General features: G+C 31.1%; 1 protein-coding gene across 5 annotated transcripts in view; it reads right to left on the reverse strand.

Moving 5' to 3' along the window:
- The window catches only part of LOC127067026 (small conductance calcium-activated potassium channel protein), a 164777-nt gene that overhangs the window by 48603 nt on the left and 96326 nt on the right, over positions 1 to 19848 (reverse strand). For all 5 annotated transcript variants that reach the window (XM_051001465.1, XM_051001467.1, XM_051001466.1 and 2 more), the window contains one exon: positions 5590 to 6048. In XM_051001465.1, the coding sequence (XP_050857422.1) occupies positions 5590 to 6048 (459 nt within the window). The remainder of the gene's footprint in view (positions 1 to 5589; positions 6049 to 19848) is intronic.

Below are 19848 nucleotides of genomic sequence, written 5' to 3' on the forward strand. Positions count from 1 at the left end.
TCCTTTTTTTTTTTATTCGTTTTCTTTCTCTTCCTTCCTTTTTTTTTTTTAACTACATCATATACGTTTGAAAATTCTATAGACATATAATTTTTTCCCAGCAGTTTATCTTGAACTTTAAAAAAATTCGATTCTCTTTCACTATCGCCTTTATCAAGACGAAGTAGAAGAAAAAGAAGAAGAAGAAAAGGGCTCACGCGTTTTTGAAAGGGACGAAAAAAGATCACGCGGACGTGCCTATATATATATATATTCGTATCACCTCGATACGAGTAACATAAAGAAAGCGTGAAAAGCTCGATATATTTATCGACGAGTAGGAGGAGTTTCTTTCTCTCTGGGGTTCCTTTATTCTCACGAAGGGAACGAGCGTAATGCACTTTCTTGACGGTCTTTCGCATTCTCACGAATGCCAAGAGTTCTCTCGGTACATACGAAGTTTCGGTTTCTTGGAATGTTTCATTCTCCGATTTGCGAGTCGACCTATGTGGCTATATATTATATATATATATATATGTATATGTATATATGCACGTATGTAAATATATATCTACGCTTTACGCAGTTAGCGTATATACATAGATATACACGAACGTACCTTTTGAAATTTTGAGAATGAGAAACAGAGTACTGATACCTACGTAAATTTCTAGTTCAGTTCGTTTTGAAATGGATAAACAGAGACTATATATTTATAAGTTACGTTAGCGTATTATATAGTTTGCATCACTATATGTATGTAGATTTATTATGTATTTAATACAAGAATGCTCTACTTTTCCGAGATATACGATTTCGAGCCAAAGTTTTAATAATATGTGTAATACGGTTTACTTTATTTCATTTTTAAGAGGATAAATAACTAACGATATTATTTACGCTAAATAATATAGATTATATATATCAAATGTAGTATTAATTCAATTAGGAAACTATAATTTCTAATACGTATATTCGAGAGTTTGGTTTATTTTCGAACGAATGAACAACGACGATATTATCAATAAAGATTACGTTAGCAATATATATAATATATATATATATATATATATATATATATATATATATATATATTATCAATATATGTAAATTTATATTATGCCAATGCAAGTATACTATTTTCCAGATATGATTCAGTCCAAACTTCTGTTTCGACGGAGAAAAATAGAATTTCTAATACGTATATTCGAGTTTAGTCCATTTTCGAATGGATGAACAGCGACGATATTATCTACGAAGCTATGTTAGCATATTGCAAGATCTATACATACATATGTACATTTCTATCGTAGCGATGCAAGTGTGTTACTTTTTCTTATATGATCGGATCCTTCAATTTCGTTTCGATGGAGAAAAATAGATGATTCAGTTCAGACTTTCTATTCCGATAGAGAAAAATAGAATTCGAGTTTAGTTTCTTTTTCAAACGAATAAACAACAACGATATTATCTTCAAAGCTATCTTAGCGTATTATACGATTTATATCGATACAAACTATCCTACTTTTTCATATATTAATTCGATCCCTGAAATTTTTCTACGATAAAGAAAACTAGAGTGTCTAATACGTAAATTCGAAAGTTTAGTTTATTTTCAAATGGACGAACGAAGCGAAGAGATTATATATAAAGTTACGTTAGTATATAGTATGATCTATATACATACGTTTATATCGTATCGATGTAAAAGTATACTACTTTCTCCTTATATCATTTGGCCCAGAATTCTCTTTCGATAGAGAAAAATGGAGCAAACGATGATACAAACGTCATCTTTATAAAGCAAACACACACGGAACCTCTCTCTTTCTCTCTTCTTCTTATCGTCTCTTCTCTTCCTCTCTTTTCGTCTATCGATATTGTTAATCCATTTCCCCCTCCTTCTCCTCCTCCTCCTCCTCCTCCTTCTCATCCCTCCCATCGCAAGTTTGGCACAGACTCAGAACGAAGATTGGTCCGATCAACAAAGTAATTCAGTCGCCTACGATATTCCTCTTTGGCTTTAACTCGATTTTCTCGATTCTTTTAAAATATACGAGACGTTTCATTACCCCATACAACACACATCGTATCGTATTAACCGGATTCGACTTGTATAACTAGTAGTACGTATAACTGAGACCAAAACTTACGTTACAAATTTCTTTTCCTCGAAATAAGTGATTCCTTCATGGTCGTTAAAAGTTTCCCCAAGAGACGTTTCGATCGTTCCAAGTATCGTTGAATACGTTAACGTTAACGTAGTTAATTTTTTTCCCCCTCTTTTTTCTTTCTTTTTTTTTTATTTTTTATTTTTTGTTTTTTGTTTTGAGAGAGTATATGCCTGAGGAAGGAGATATCTCATGGTGTAACTTTTTCGAGATTGTTTAATCGTCTTAATCATTATTACTATTGTTGTCGTTATTTTTATCGTTATTGTAAATCCTTGAGAGAGACTTTCTATTAGCGAGATTGGATCCTTGTAAAAAAAAAAAAAAAAAACTTCGGTAAAGAATTTCGTTCTTTCTTTTTCTTTCTTCTTTTTTTTTTTGTGCGATGGAAATTTTTTACAGAAGATATACGCGCTTACTTCATTCTTCCTCGTTTTTTTTTTCCTTCGTTTTCTTTTCTTCTTCGCGCGTGTCCTACACCCTCCAACCACCCTTACTCCACCTCGCTTAGGATAATATTTTTCGAAAGATATGGTTATCCGTTCGATACATGCTTGAAACTCTTCTTAAGAATGATCGTGCTTTGGAGACGAAACTGTTGTATGTATACATACACGTACACTCACATTCATATATTTATACAAGTAAAAAAATGAGGTTTGAGAGAGAGAGAGAGAGAGAGAGAGAGAGAGAGAGAGAGAGAAAGAATAAAGAACGAACGAAGAACGACAATAAAGCTTCTACTTAAGTGTCGCTTCGTGCTTATCCGAAAAGTTCGAAGAAAGGAAACTAGTTTTCTCTTTTCGTGTCTAGTCGCCAGGCCGCTTCGCCGTCCGTAGTAAATCCTATCAGGGTAGACGAACGTTAATGTGGAAGACGGGAAAATCAATACGACGCGTCGTTTGTAAGGATCGCTTAAGGGCCATGAAGTTAAAGAGAAATCTCGCGATGTCATCTTCGAGAGAGGAATGAGAAACCGGTAGACGATAGTGGAGAATGATTGGGATTGAGGATGGGATAGGAGAATAAAAGTAATTAAGAGTTTTCCTTCGTTTCTGATAACATTAGTCCTGATTTTTATCAGAAATAATTAAACCTACGAAAAAAAAAGAAATATATATATATTATATTATATCGATAAGTGACCCGTAAAAATAAGTTACGTAAGTTCAGACAAAAGTTTCCAGGCTTGTACTTTTACGATCAACGAAAAAAAAAAAGAAAATAATAATAATAAAAGTAAAAGAAAAATTAATCTAAAAAGTGTCGAAAAAGAGTAATTAATTTTTCAAATTCATCAAAGTACTTTTCATTCAATCTGTATATGTATAGGATTGAGTGTTGGAGTGATGTAATGTAACGTTAGTTACATTTATATTGGTTATGTAAATAGATGGATATAATTAATTTTTACTGGGATTAGATTTCATTGATACGATTAACGTAATATCGATATGATTCTAAATAAAATATTTTCTCGATTATGAAACGTTGATTATTCATTTCGTTCGTTAATTCGATCGAAACTTTTCAAGGAAAGTATATCATTATTTTCTTATTTTCCGAGCTAACTACTTTATCATAGTTAATGATCTATAAGACGATAATTTAGTAGTGTAATTATTTTTAAGTATTCACTTGTACGAATTTTCGAATAATACGAAGTAATAATAGACGATGCAATTAAGGAACTTTACTTTGGTAACTTGATAAATGTTGCTATTAAATTGATTCGGATAAATGTTGTAAAGGATGGAGTAATATGATCTATGTATTCGAATTTGTTCGTGTTTGTTTTTTAGTTTTCAACAAATTTAGGTCATATCCAATTATTCGCGTATATTTTTTTTCTTTCTCTTTTTCTTTCTTTCTTTTTTTTTATTTATCTATTATTTTTTTTTTTTTTTACAAAAACGTGTTGAACGAAGTTTCGAGTCTTTTTTTTTAGGATTACTACTTATTTATTTATTTTGTTTTTTTGGCAGAAGAAAGAATAAAAAATCAATTATTCGCTTTTTTTTCTTTAGATTAGATTTTGATTATTTTAAAAAGTAATAATTTTTAATACGTTTGTCTTTCGTAGTTAAAAATAAAAAATCGAGTAACTTGCACGGAGATACATAGATATATGTAAATTCGTGGAAAACGAGATCGTACACACGTGAAATGTGTAACACGTGTGTACGAAATAAAAACATAAATATATGCGCACAATCAACGTAGCCACGTTTAATTCCTAGAAAATCAAAACTGTATAAACATATGTTTATTTACAAAAAATAAATACACAGGCATGTTACGAGGTATCTCTCTGATATATTAATTCTGCGAAATATTTAGTGATTCATATTCTAGGATATTTATCCATGTAAACAAACATGTACTACGTGTAAATCGTCTGGCATTCGACGCTCGACCTTCGACGTGAACAAACGTGATTTTGCGTTGCTTCGGAATTTTCTATTCGATAGGAACGACTTCAGATCTGATTTAACAAATTCGTTGACTATAATATATAAGTAAGTACGTATATATATAATATATTGTAGGTTTAAGTATAGATATAAATATAGATATGTATATATATATATATATATATATATATATGCAGGTTGGATATCGTTCGTTAATTAATATCTTAAACATTGTTAATTAATTATAGATCGATATGAGAAGATTGATAGAATATAAATGATCTTTTAAACGATATACATACGTGTAAATCACAAACGTTTTATTTTTACCACTTGCTTCATATATATCCACTTACGTACGTAGAAGTTTGAATTTTAATGAAAATAAATTTATTTAGTGCTATCGAGATTCTAAGTACTGTGTGTATTGTTAAATTTATATATTATTAATCTTTACTTTTAACGATAGTTACTATTTTCTTTCTTTTTTTTTTTTTCTTTCTCTCAATGAAATCGTTAAATCGTTACGAACGTGAAGCATCGTTTATTTAATAAAACAAAATGGAAGACGGAAACGTTATTGGTTATAAAATCGTTTGGAAACATCTATTATAAGTTGCGTATCATGTGAAATATATAAAAAGTAGAACAATTTAAATCGAAGTTTTAAATATTATATGCGTATAGAATATTTCTTCTTTCTAAAGAAATTCAAAGAGAAGTAATCGATCGAGAAAGAAATACTTGTAGATATACCGAATAATAACACTCAAATATATTTCCAATGAAAAGTACGAACGTATTTTTCATTATAATAGAAAATTGTGATCTCCGATAGCAGGGTATGATATACGATAATATTATCATACATTAAATTTATCGAAAATTAAATTCGATAATAATGTAAACGAGAAAGCCGAACAAGAAGAAAAAAGAAGAAAGAAAAAGAACAACAACAACAACAACAACAGTAATAATAATAATAATAATATTAATATTAATAATAATAATAATAATAAACTGACCTTTCCGTAAACGCCGGCGCTGGAGAGTTCGTTTTCGATGACCATGACAATGATGCCGAACATTCCCATAACGAGTGCATAATCGCTTATGCGTTTGCGTTTTTCGAAGAGTGCCTTCCGTCTTCCGAGACGATAACCAACGTTAGGTTTATGTTTGGAGCCAGGTCCGATACTACCTGAGGGTCCCTTCATAGGGCCACCCCCTCCTAACATCCTTTCGTCGACGTAACGTGGATATTCGCTGTGAACACCAACGAGTGCGATTCCAGCATCTTCGCCCGCATTTGCAGCTCCGGCACTTCCGCAACCTGCACCTCCTATACCCCCTCCTCCTCCACCACCACTGCTACCTACTCCACTTCCGACACCTCCAACACCACCACCACCACCACCACCACCACTTCCACCGCTGTTCTTCATCGCACCCGGAATCGAAAGTGTCGACACTGGCTTCCGCAACTGCAAAAATCGTATACCGTTTGTTATTTTTAGATGGTAGAAATTTTGATTTTATCTTTTATTTTTCCTTTATTTTTATATTTTTTTCTGCGACTTCGAACATACAATAGATCGTGTATCGATGATATAGAGATGTAACATCGTGTTAATCACGACGATATATCACCGTTATATACATCGCAAGGTTTGATTTTTTTTTTTTTTTTGAAGTATCGTTTATCGTTACTATATATCTATGGAGAAGTTTCGTTCACGAGTTTTCAAGTATGATTTAGATATATTTGATATGTTCTAATGGTGTTTGTAATATCGAAGGTTATACGATTTGAAAAAGTTATAGTATACGTTATAACTAAGATCGTATCGGTTTCATTGTGATATTATATTGTACTGTTGTATAGATTAATTAATATGATTTTTATATAGGATATATGTTTTTCTTTCTTTTTTCTAAACGCGAGATATAATTAGATTATTTTTAGAAAGATTAAAATTGTGGTAGCGCTCGGTATATAAAATTTACATTCGTATGAGAAATAAATGCAAAATTAATAATATTTTCCATATTTGCATAACTTACGTAACTCGAAACGGGTCTATTGTATTATCGATGATAACGCGTTAGTTTCGTCGTCATTGCTCCATAGATAAATGTGTAGAGGATGCTTTGCATAACTTTTTAATTACGATTGGATTAGTCTTGATTCTCAATTTATGTTAATATTATAATCGTTATGTATATCCACTCGTATTATGTTACAGTAATAAGAACTATATAATTGAAAAGCAATTATTTTTATTCAAATTATTTTGTTAGTGTTCTTTCTTTTTTTCTTTTCTTTTATTTTAATGTTGATATATAAACGAAGAGATTGCAGAAAATACATACGAAGTAAATTAAAAAAAAGAAACATACACTACGTATCAAAAAATTTGCATGCATTCGAGAATATAAAATTGTATGTATAAAATGTATCCGTTCGTATTTATTTGACTTGAATGAAACTTTGAATCTGATTATTAAATATCTTTCGAAAGATTTGTTCGAAGTTAGATTTTTAATTGAAATTGTTTAGTAACATGAATATTTAATCTCACTGAATATTCCATTCGGAAGCATCATTAAGAAGTTATACAAAGTATGTACTTAAGTGTTAAATGTTAAGTGCCTAATCCTTGTGTATACAGTATAACGTGGACCAAAAGTTCTTGGATGATTTCGAAAACTGATTACTTCGTTTTCGTAACTTTTCGGGCTTGTAGTTTAGGTCAGGTAGTTTTACAAATTTCAAATAAAAAAATTAGCTGAAAAAATCGCGAACAAGATTAATCGATCCTTAAGATCATCTATGAACTTTTGTCTCTATCTGTACGTATATATAAGAATATTCGTGAAAAGAAATAGATCTTTTTTTTTTTTTTTTTAAATTAAAAAATCATGCAAAAGTAAATAAGAGTAATAGCAATTCAATTAAGTTTCGACAGATGTGATCTACGTAGACACAACACACAAAACGTTAAGTGCAACATTTTGTTCTTTTTTACTTTACATTTCAAGGTCAAGGGATTGAAGATTAAGTGAAACGATAATTGTCGACTTCATTCGATAAAAAAAAATCTGTTGAATGAATTTTTAAAAATAAAAAGAAAGAACGTTTCGTGTATATAATTATCGCGAAATCACGAAAGCTGAACCGTTTTCTCAGCGTTTATTGGCTTCAACGAAAGTTGCGTGAGAACTTGTGAAAATAGGAGGGTTAACGAAAGACAAGAAAGCGTAGGAAGGGATCGAGAAGCAATATATTTAACGGGAGAGGGTGAAGGAATATATGTATCAAGGAAAACTAGTGTCAGTATACTCGTTATCGAGTAAAGTAACTCCGGTTGACCGGCTTTAATTGGTAATTCAAAAATAAACCCCTCATTGGCATACTACGTATGTGTGGTGTGTATATATATATATATATCGAATACTATGTTGCATGCGACAATATACATCGTATATAGTGTGGCTCGATAATTATTATCAGGTTAACTATTACTGGGTTAATATCTAGGAAACGATGGGAGTCAAAAAAAATATTTAATGAAATTATATAATGTCGGGATGATAAGCGAGTCACGTTTAATTGTAATAAATTTATTATGTATAATGGTACTTGTAGAGAAAAAGAGAGAGATAAAATATATATATATATATATATATATATATATATATATATATATGTATGTATTTCATAGGTTGGAAGTTATATGATCATAGTAGCATAATCGTCCCATAAGTTACGTCGTATAAAAAACAAACAAACAAAAAAAAAAAGAAAGTATAAAGAAGAATACAAAAAATTTATAACATATTCCGAGTTCTTAACGATCTAAAGGACGGGTACATTTAATATATTTTATCGATGAATTATTCTCGTTATTTATCTTCCCCTATCATCGGAGAAACTTTCAGACTCGATATCGATAAGTTGAACGAGAGGAAACGGCAAGTTAAATGCACGAGAAGAGATAAGGCTTATCTTTGGTGGAATAAAAAAAAGGGGAGAAAGAAAAGAAAAAAAGAAAGAAAAGAGATGGAGAAAGTGGAGAGAAAGATTCATTGGTGATAGTAGAAAGAGGAAAAGCTTCTCTCTCTTTCTCTCTCTCTCTCACTTATTCGCGTAATGCTTTTGCCGATTCCACTATCCTACCATCTACGTTCGCTAAGGCGAGGATTGTCAGGGACAATATTTATTATTGCGACGATAGGCGAACTCGTAGAAAAGTTTTAAGTCCAGGTGTCTGGATAAGGAATGACTTTCGTGGTCGGCAAGTCGAGTAACGTTGAAAGGATCAACCTCGATTCGGACATTTAGTGCCTATAACGATCGTTAAAATGAATTTGTTGCTGTGAAATCTTTTACCGGCTTTAACAATTCCCTTTCGATATTTCTTCATGAGTTACTTTCTTTTATCTCTCTCTCTCTCTCTCTCTCTCTCTCTCTCTCTTTTTTAGTTGTTTTCTTTTTCTTTTTTTTTTTTTATTTATTTATTTCTTTTTTTTTTAAACAAGCACTTTAGGATAGAAACGTAATAGAATTATCATGAATTTTATTTTATATCTCGAATTGCACATATGTAAGATGTATTAGTATTTATTTCGTTTACGAAATATATGCAATATATGCAGTATTGATGCAAAAAAGAATGAAAGTGTTTAATTGTCAATATCTCTTTTTTTATTATTATTTTTTTTTTTAGAATAACTTCTAAACGAGAGTGTTGTTATGTGCGAATCTATATTATACTAAAGTAAAACAATCTTAATCGTACTTCAAGTTAGATCGCGTTCTCCATAAAAAAAAAAAAATATGTTAATGCTATATGAGAAAATTACTCGGAGGAAGAGAAAATTTTTACTTCGTTATTTTTACGCGTAACTTATTTTTTTTTTTTTTTTATATATATCTTGCTAAAGGAAACATTAACTCGACGTTCGAAACTTTTGTAGTATCTTGTGTTATAACGTTTCGAGATAGGAGAAAATGTTAGGGAGTCAACAATATATACGAAATAACGTTTAATGAGCGTTCAAACGTCGCGTCGAACGATGCATAACAAGGACAATGCCAACGGACCGCGAAAATGACTTTGGCGTCGTATAAAATCGAGACCTCGTGCGATTTCACGCGAATTCAAAAGCGAGAGACGGCTACCTATTAAATTATTGAGCATCAATTATTTCTTAGACTTCATTGGGGCTCACAATGAGAAACTTGATTATGATTATTTAAGATATATTCTTATCTTTTCTTTTCTTTTCTTTTTTTCTTTTTTTTTGATGGAAATTGCTATTTCATAACTTTTTACATTTTTCAATCGGTTAATCGAACTTTCAGCTTAACCCTTTATTTAAATCTCGAAGCTCGTACACATCGAGTGGTTCAATAGTTTCTACGTAATTTTAAAAGTTAATTAATATTTTTCTACTCCTTTCTATTTCGTTTTACTTTTTTTTTTCTTTTTTTCTCTCTCTCTCTCTCGTTTATCTTTTTTTATAAATTCTAAAAAGTTCCTATGGTTTGAAGTATCCCGACAAAAATGTGTTGTAATATTTTTTGATCGATAAGGATTAATAATTTTTTTTCTCTTTTCTTTTCTGTTTTTTTTTTTTCTTTTTTCTTTCGATGCACGCGATCGAGAACAATACGACGATTGTAATGAACGAAGTGTCTTTTATATTCGATTTTTTGAAGTTTCTTTATGACACGTTATACACCGTCCATTTTCTTACTCTTTTCTAAGAAACGAAAGAGGAAGAAAAAAAGAGAAAGAAAGAAAGAAAGAAGAAGAAAAAGAAAAAACTTTCATGTAGAGGGGAGATACCATACAATAATACCGGATGTACGTAACAGTACGACGAGACACATGTGTCGAGTTTCAAATTCTTCTTTCTCTACTTTTCGTTGGGTAGAGCTAAGCGTACATAGAAAACTGATTTATCGGATAAAATGTCGGTACGTGGCTGGAAATCACAAACGATCGCGTTCTTTTAAGTATCGAATAAAAGAAAAACGATGCTCGATATCCTTCTTTCTAGTTCGAGCTTAACCCGTTTGCGATATATCGATGAGTTTTCACAAAGTTCTTCTCTCTTTCACACACACGCATACACAAACTTTCTCTCTCTTTTTCGTTAAGTCGTGTGGGAACAACACAAGAAAAAAATTGCAGCAAAAAGAGAGTAACAGAAGAAGAAGAAAAAAATATATATATATAATCAAGAAGACACTTTTATCACAAAAGATTCACTTTCTTTATTCAATCTTTCTTTTCTTAATCTTTTTTTTTCAAACTCTTCCCTCTCCTTTCTCTCTTTTTTTCTTCTCTCTCTCTCTCTTTCTCTCTTTATTTTTCTTTTTTCCTTTTCCTTCTCACTTTGTCATTTCTTGTCGCTCGATAGCATCCTTTTTTTGTCGCTACTAATGGTATATCGTGCACATAATGTGCTCTTGCAAACCGAAAGACTTGATGCGTCACGATAAATTAGAGTTTTCGAAGTAATCTTTAGTGTGAACACTTAAATGGGGTTTTCATGTAACGAAGCGATATCTCGATGAGGAAGAGAAGAAGAAGAAGTAAAAGTAGAAAAAGAAGAAGCAAACCTGTGACTCTTGATCTCTCTCTTTTCCTCTCTCTTTCTCTTTCTCTCACTTTTTTCTTGTCTCTCTTTCCCTGTTTTTTTTTTCTATTCTCTTCTCTTTCACTCTATCCTATAAGTTCACTCTCAAAAGTATCTACTTTTCGCTTCTTCTCCTTTCTTCTTCCGGCTCTCACATGTCCTATACCATTATTGTCTTTGGAATTAGAAGCTTACGTCGGACGTGATTTCATTTTGCATTTTTATTCTATCATTATTATCTCTCACACGTTTCTTATACACGCGTAATATGAAATTCGTGTTTTATAAAACTTCAAATTTTCTATCTTGATTATCTCGTCATAATCGTAAGATAGGAATAAGAATTGTTTTTATTTATACTAAAATTTAGATTACGATCGCTTCATTAAAGTCCGCTGGAAGTAGATCACGAAATGATATATCTAAACGTAAGTGTAAAAAAAAAAAAAAAGAAAGAAAAGAATGGAAGCTTCTTATCTGAATTATCTCGTAATTAGTCGTACAGAAATTTTGTAGAATAATTTTTATTACAACGAAGCAGATTGAAATCGCGTGATTTAAGTCCGGTGGAAATGGACATGATAAAATGAAATAGATAAATAATAATAGATACAATAAATACAAATAGAGTCTAACATTGAAGTCGAACAAAGTTGGAAATTTTTGTTCAAAATTGGAATGTAAATAAACATTGTTATTATAATATATTGAAATATATGTTTCGAAAACGTGGAAAGGAACGATAAAATGAAATAGATAAATAATAATAGATTACATGTAGAAGCATGCACATAATTTGAAAGTTTGCTTCATGTCGAAATTAAAATAAGAATTTTTATCATATTAAAATATATATTCCGTCGAGGTGATAGAAGTAATGAAATGAAATAGATATATTGTTATACGTTTAATATATTCTTATTTCGAGTAAGCTAATTATCAATTCAGAGAATAATAATAGTTCGTTGACGATGGAGAAGGCAAGCATCATGATACATATAGCTAGACGAGAGGAGAAGTCATCCTTGCAACCTGTTACACGAAACTCGAGCAAACGTGCTAATTATTCCACGCCACGGAAGATCGTGAAACGCATCGCGTGAATAATTTCATGATTCGTAACCTCGTGACCTATGGTACACGAAGGGAACAGAAATAAGAGGATAAAAATTCGAACGAAAAAGAAAACGAATAGGTCTGTGTGGCATTGAAAAGAAAGATAAAAAAAAGGTAGAGGAAGGATGGTAATTATGATAACCTTGATCTCGCTATGCTGAGTTTTCTTTTTAATCAATCGAAATGTTGAATTGGATAAGATAATTTTTTTTTTTTACAACCTTCACGACCTTCGTCCTTGAAAGATCAAAGTTCGATCCTCGAATTTAATTAATCAAAATGGCAAGATTATTTTTTATTCTTTATTTCTTTCTTCTTTCTTTTTTCTTTTTTCGTTCTACCAAGCAAATAACAGTCCTCCTCCATTATGCGCTTTTTAATATTCAAGACGACGATAAAGGATTTTATTTAAATTAGTAACGATTCCGTTTTATCTTTGGCAATTCGTTCGAAGACGATTAGCTTCTGTCAAATGCGTTTATTATTAGAAACTATGGGGGGAGTTCAAAGTATCGTCTTTCTCGAGATAGTTCTCACATTCTTGACGCATTGATGTTTAACAGCATTCTATTTGTCTGAAAGGGATCTAAAGGAAGATGCTGCGTTTGGCACGTACACAAGAGAGAAAGAGCGAGCGAGTGAGCGAGTGAGTGAGCGAGCGAGATAGAGAGAGAGAGAGAGAGAGAAGAATCGATAGAGGTGGTGGCGTTCGCATTGACGTTTTCGTTCATAGCTTGTATGTACATATTACTTAGATGCGCTAGATGTTGCAGCAGCATCATCATCAGCAACAGCAGTAGCAGTAGCAGTAGCAGTAGCAACAGCAGCAGTAGCAGTTCCATAGTTAAAGCAAGCAAGGTAAAGGGTCCATTGTCCGTCGTCGTAGTCGTCGTCGTCGTCGTCGTCGTATAATTTATCGGATGATATTAGACAGCAATTAGTTCATTTTCTCTGACAACAGGATCTAACGCTATTAATAATTAATTTAACTATCGCAGCTATCAAACTCTGAACTTGATTCTTCTGATTTTATATAAAATTATTAATCTCCTATATATACATATATATATAATTATTGTATATATTTATATATATATAATTCTTTTTAATATACGTGAAAAATTTGTTAAGTTTTTCGTCACTCGATTTATTTATCGTTTAATCTCGATTCTACGCAAAGATCGTTTTACCTCTCTTTGCAATAAATGCATGAACGCTGAAATATCGAGCGACGAGAGAGAGAGAGAGAGAGAGAGAGAGAGAGAGAGAGAGAGAGAGAGAGAGAGAGAGAGAGAGAGAGAGAAAGACGAAATTCCGTCGAACTAGGAATTTTCACAAAGTGCAAAGGCACGCCCATATTCGAGACACATTTTATATTTTGTATTCATCCTGGTATTCGCGGAAAATTGTATTACGAAATTACCCTTCTTTTCTTCCTTTCCGATAATATTGTGTGTCTGTATGTATGTATATATATATATATATGTATATTCATATATATATATATATATATTTACATATATAAATTAGTAGTATATAATTTTTCTCTTGGAACATAATGAGCTTTATAAATCTATAAAATATCGTCTCTATTTATCAAACGATTTTTATTATCTTTTCTTTATTCATTCACTTCTTTTTTATTTTTTTTTTATTTTCTTTTTTCAATTCGTACAAATTATTCAAATACGTACTTAAGCTTTTAATAGTTACTCATAAGTTAAGATTCTTATTCATCGTCAAACGAAGCGGTACAAGAAAAGAAGAGAAGATACGATAAGTTTCTTAATGAAGCTAATTATCATCTTATTATTCCTAACTATCGTAATATCGTTCGATCCGTGTTTGCAAAAAAGGAAGAAAGAGACAAAATTATAGAGAAAGAGAAAGAGACAGAGAGAAAGAGAAAGAGAATAACTTGTAAACTTTTCTTCCTATCTTTCTTTTTATTTCTCTCGCCGAGAAGTCGACGATCTTAATCGAAAGAAAAATTTCTTTGAGAATTCGATATAACTTTGAGAGTGAGAGATAAAAAGGGGGAGAAACAGAGAGAGAGATAGACATAGACATAAAGATAGAAATAGAAATAGAGATAGAGATAGAGATGCAAAAAGACTAATCGTTTAAAGTCCTTAACGAATCTCATTAAATCACGATCAATCGGTCTTGTCTTGTTTTCTCTTGTTTACCGTCTTCCAGAGGATTCCGTCAAGGATTTCTCTCTCTCTCTCTCTCTCTCTCTCTCTCTCTCTTTCTTCCTTTTTCTATCTCTATCTATCTATCTATATTTCTCTATTTCCCTTTACCCGTGTATATTAAATTCTCCCTATAATCTCGTTAACGAACGTAAGCGTTTAGATAGCGGCGGTGAGCAGTATCGTTTAATTCTTAAGAGCAAAGGGGTGCAACGGGGGATGATTCTTTTCTCTCATATATATTTCGCATAATCGAATTACTTAATACCTTCCTATTTCGCAATCGGAATTTTTTATTAAGTATTAAGATAATTGATTTTCAAACGTTTACACTCGTAAAAGTTTCATTCATTTACCGTTCGTTTAATAAAAGATTGATAAATTATTATAATTCGTAAATCGATTTATAGAGATTATAGAAACATTTAGAAGGATTAGTAAATATTATAATACATAAATTCGTTTAATTCATACATCGAATTTAATTCATATGTAATATACATATATATATATATATATATATCGATCTATAGTTTCCTGTTTTTTTTTTACTTTGTATTTTTCGAATTGAACGTCAGAAACGAATTGTAAACGAAGAAGAATCGGCTGCTCGAGGGTTGTAAAAAAAAAAAGATGGTGGTGGAGGAGGAGGGGGTGGCAGGGGTTGGAAAAAAGTCGTAACGAGTCTGTCGTTGAAAATGACGAATGCCGTCGACGATATTTTTGATAGATGGTGGGGGTGGTGATGGTGGTGGGGGATGAGGACAAGAGAGAAAGAAATTCGATAGAAAGGTGTCGACCATTGGTATCAAAAAGAGTTACACGATGTACCAATGTGGTTTTAATAATTAAAGAAAACATTATTCGATCGTGATCATCGTTCTCGACGAAGCTTATTTTTCGAATTTTTAACGACTACATTAGTCGTAAGCACGAAATATAATATTTATGGTAAAATATATAGAGGAATAGATTTAAATGAAAAGATAAAGGACCTGTGTTGATTAATTCAGGATATTATTTATTGCGTATGGTAAATGAAATATAGCTTCTATTTTAACTAACTTTGTATAGTATTATCTCGAAATTGAAAGGTTCAAAATGAAAATGAATGAATGAATGAATGAATGAATGTATGAATGTATGAATGAATGGATGGATGATATATACTCATATTCGATATATTATAATATAAATTCTATTTCTTTGATAAAAATTTGATATATATGTATGTATGTATGTATGTATGCATGTTCGATATAAAAAAAATAGTAACGGCGAAGGGTTGCTTTTTCTTTCTTTTCTTTTCTTTTTTTATTCTCTTTTCTTTATACCTTTTTTCTTCATTTCTTTGTCTTAATCCCTTTTTTACGTAAAGGTGACTATAAATTATAGCCCCTTGACGTTGGTTGAACGCTCGTTTTATATTAAAAGGTGATTATAGCTGTCCGGCAAAAATTTTGTACGAATAAAGAACTTTTTAGATTAACGTAGGAACATCTTGATGTCCATCAACGTTTCAACCAACTGCTCTTTATGTTCTAAGTATATTAACATTTAAAATTCGTAATTTATATTAATTCTGATATAATTTAAATATAAAAAACCAATAATTTGCATATAATAAGACCAAGTGTTTTATGTTAAACTCATATAGTAAAGTTAAAGGAAAAAGATTAAATGTAAATTACATTTTTTACTAATAGAAACCTATGATGCAAGTATAATAATATATGCATATGCGTGTGTGTATGTGTAGAACTATAGAACGTTAAGTGTTTCATTTCTTTTCTTTTCTTTTCTTTATATTGTTATCTTTCTTGTTTTTATTTTTCTTATCTTATATTTTCTTTTCTTTATATATCGTTTATATCTTAACGTTTAGAATATTTCTCTTTAACGATATGACATAAGAGAATTAAATATGACGTTATATAAAATATTTTTAGCGAAGGAAGTTAGATATGTCTCAATCACACACACAAACACAAACACAGTGTGTATATTATATATATTTACATATTACATATAATATATGTATGTACATATATATTATATATTTGTAGAGTTTTAGTTTAACTTGCTGTAGGGGATGGATGTCGTTGATATTTGAGTGATAGGAATCGTTGAAAAGGGATCGCGACATGTGCAGAACGAGCCGCACAAAGGAGAGTCCGTGACCGCAGTGAATGATGTGACAATTGCGCGATATATACGTATATATATATACACACGCACATATATATATATACATCTATATAGTTGGAAACATAACGAAAGAACGATTTTGCGTGAATTAACTTCGAAAGAGAAATGTTCGTCAACCGGAGAGATAGATATGTGTGTTTTAGATTTGGTATATGTATATCTGTGTTTGTGTGTCTGCACGTGTGTTTGTACGTACATATGTGTGGTGGATGAATGGATAGATGTGTTTGAAAAATGTCTTTCAAATAAATGAACAACAATCGTTCATTTCTTTTTTTTCTTGACGAAATGTTTATTTAACACGTCGGATATACGAGTTTATACTACCTACTGATAAAAGAATTTTCATTAAAATATGAATGAAGGTGTGTGTGTGTGTGTTACGTAGATATTACGCCGGTTAATTTAGCCCCGGTAACTCACGAAGAATGTATTAACGTGGCATTGTTCGAAGCCTTTGTTGTGTCTTGCACGGAGAACTGAAATTGTTTGATAGTGTATCCTCTTTCTTTTTCTATCTCTATTTTTCTCTGTATATGTACGTCCGTGTTTCGATTGTACGTAGCAAAATTGATGTTATTCATTCCCCCTAAAAAATTAATCTCGAATAGATTAGATATTCTTCTTTATATATCCACGTATATGTAGTTTCTTAATTACTTTCGACGACGTATCAATGAAAAAGATAAAAAAAAGAGAACAATCCCCATTTGATATTATAAACGTCAATCATTATTGACAATCGTTAATGGTTCCTTTTTAATAATATATATGCATACGTTCGTCAGTCGAATTTTTTTCTCATCATTTCTTTATCACTTCATAAAAATTTTTTTTTTATTTTCGTCTTATACTCCCTACATTCGTTTATTTTTTTCTCGTCTTTGATTTTGACGATTCTTTTTTTCTTTCTTCATTTTTATTTTTATTTTTATTTTTTTTTCTGAACACTGTTTTATTTCGTTTATGTGTTACACTTATCTGTGTGCTTGTAAATATATGTACTGTCTGAATTTGGGTCAGTCAGTCGTGTTCGAAAGACCATTGTGTATATATGTATATATATATATACATATATATATTTGGAATTCTGAGAATGACCGATACAATCGTCACCAAGGGAGCTTTTCCAGCAATTGCATTCTTACGAACAGAGTTTCCCTATGTTTCGGTTTGTACCTTCGACCGATGAAATACTATTTTCTTTTTCTTTTTCTTTATTTTCTTGTTTCTTTCTTTCGCTGGATAATATATCGCGTATACGCGAAATATCGAAGGTACGTCATCGTCGTTAATTCTATACTCACCGTTCATATTTTCTCATTTAACTTCTATACGTTTTTAAAACATCTAATAAAATATATTACCGTCGTTTAACGACAAATGGACAAAAACTAGGAGTAATGATAATTGATCGATATAAAATCGATCTTATCATTGGGTAATGTCTTGTTGAAAAATGATAGGAGAGAATATATATGTGCGTAACTAAGTTCGTTGATATTCTTACGTGCACACATTTACATAACTATTGTGCCTTTGAACTTTCCGCTTTGCGATCTATCGCATGTCATAGGGGACGATATTATAGTAGTACTTGAAAGCTTTCACGTTTCTTATTCCTCTACTTTCTTCTTCTTCTTTTTTTTCTATTCTTGTTTTACAATTTTTTTCATTTCTTTTTTTCCCTTTTTTTTCTCTATATTAAATAGACGAAATGCGAACGAACACTCGTGAGAATATTGTCCGACTAGTATCTCTCTACGTCGAGACGTTTTGCATCGTAAATCTCATATACATAGCTCTAAAGCTTCTCTTCTTTCTCTCTTTCTCTTTTTCTTTTCTTCTATTTCTCTCTCTCTCTCTCTCTCTCTTTTTCTCTGCGTTAAAATATGTACATATTTAATCGGATGCGCTTGATCGTCCTACATGGAAATGCGATAATTTAGTTGGACGCCACGGTGTCTGCCGAAAGGAGTTTACGAAATGGACAAAATGCTAAAATGTGATTCGCTGATTTAAAGACCAACTTTAGCCGACTCTCGGCGTCGTTATTATCGATGAGAGTAGTTCCCTAACGTTTAATTCAATGGTCCGCAAACTAAATCCATAATTTTTCTATGGTTTTTATTCATAAGTATAATGAAATTTTATGGGAGCGACTTTTCATTCGGTTTTCCAAGTCAAATAATATTATTCTTCTTCTTTTATGTATCGTTGATTAACCTTCTATAACTTCACGTAACTTTGATATCGCAAATTTATATATTTGTGTGTGTGTGTCTTTTTTTTTATTCCTTTTATTTTTTTTTTGAAGTTTCACTTTGTTTCATTATATCGCAAATTTCATTGTTTCTCTCGTGTTGTCCGAAGTTTTTAATATCTTTTTTTATTAGTGATACTATAGTTGTAATGTTATTTCTTTTCTTTTTTTTTTTGGTATACATTGAAACAAGTTGGTTCATGAAAGATTAATAAGATTACATTCATTTTTTTTTTTTTTTATCAATATTAGATCACATTTAATTCAAAAAAGAAAGAGAAGGAGAGAGAAGTTGCAGGTATAATTTATGCATATTATTGCTTTAGCTTACTCGCGTTTTTATTTCAAATTGCATTTGTTGAAACGATTTGATTATAAATAAATAAATAAGTAAATATATATATATGTGTGTAACATTTTACATTTGTTTATAATTTCATAAGCATCGAAATGACTTCCCTTTGACTTAAACGTTCGTTCATAATTTTATATTATTCCTTTTTTCTTTTCTTTTTTTTTTTTTACTTTTCTATCACGAAAAAACTAAAAGATGATAATCAAACAAATATAAATTACTCGATCGTTATCGAACACCGGATGCAAACTACTAGATACTTGTATCGGGTTTACTTTTACCAGCCTTTTTCGAAATGAAACTAATTCTTTCGATCGATCTATCTCGGCGAAGCCACATCGTTTAGTCTCGTTTGTCTTGTCACTTGAAGATTGAGAGAATTGAAAGGCGAGTACAGCTAATTCACGAGCGTGCTTAGCGTACTTATCGATCGTACACGTTTTAAAACGTCCATCGTGATTTTTAATGAAATTTTTTTTACGATGGGTTGCTTTTT

The sequence above is a fragment of the Vespula vulgaris genome, chromosome 10 (genome assembly GCF_905475345.1).
Source record: "Vespula vulgaris chromosome 10, iyVesVulg1.1, whole genome shotgun sequence".
Taxonomy (NCBI): Eukaryota; Metazoa; Arthropoda; class Insecta; order Hymenoptera; family Vespidae; genus Vespula; species Vespula vulgaris.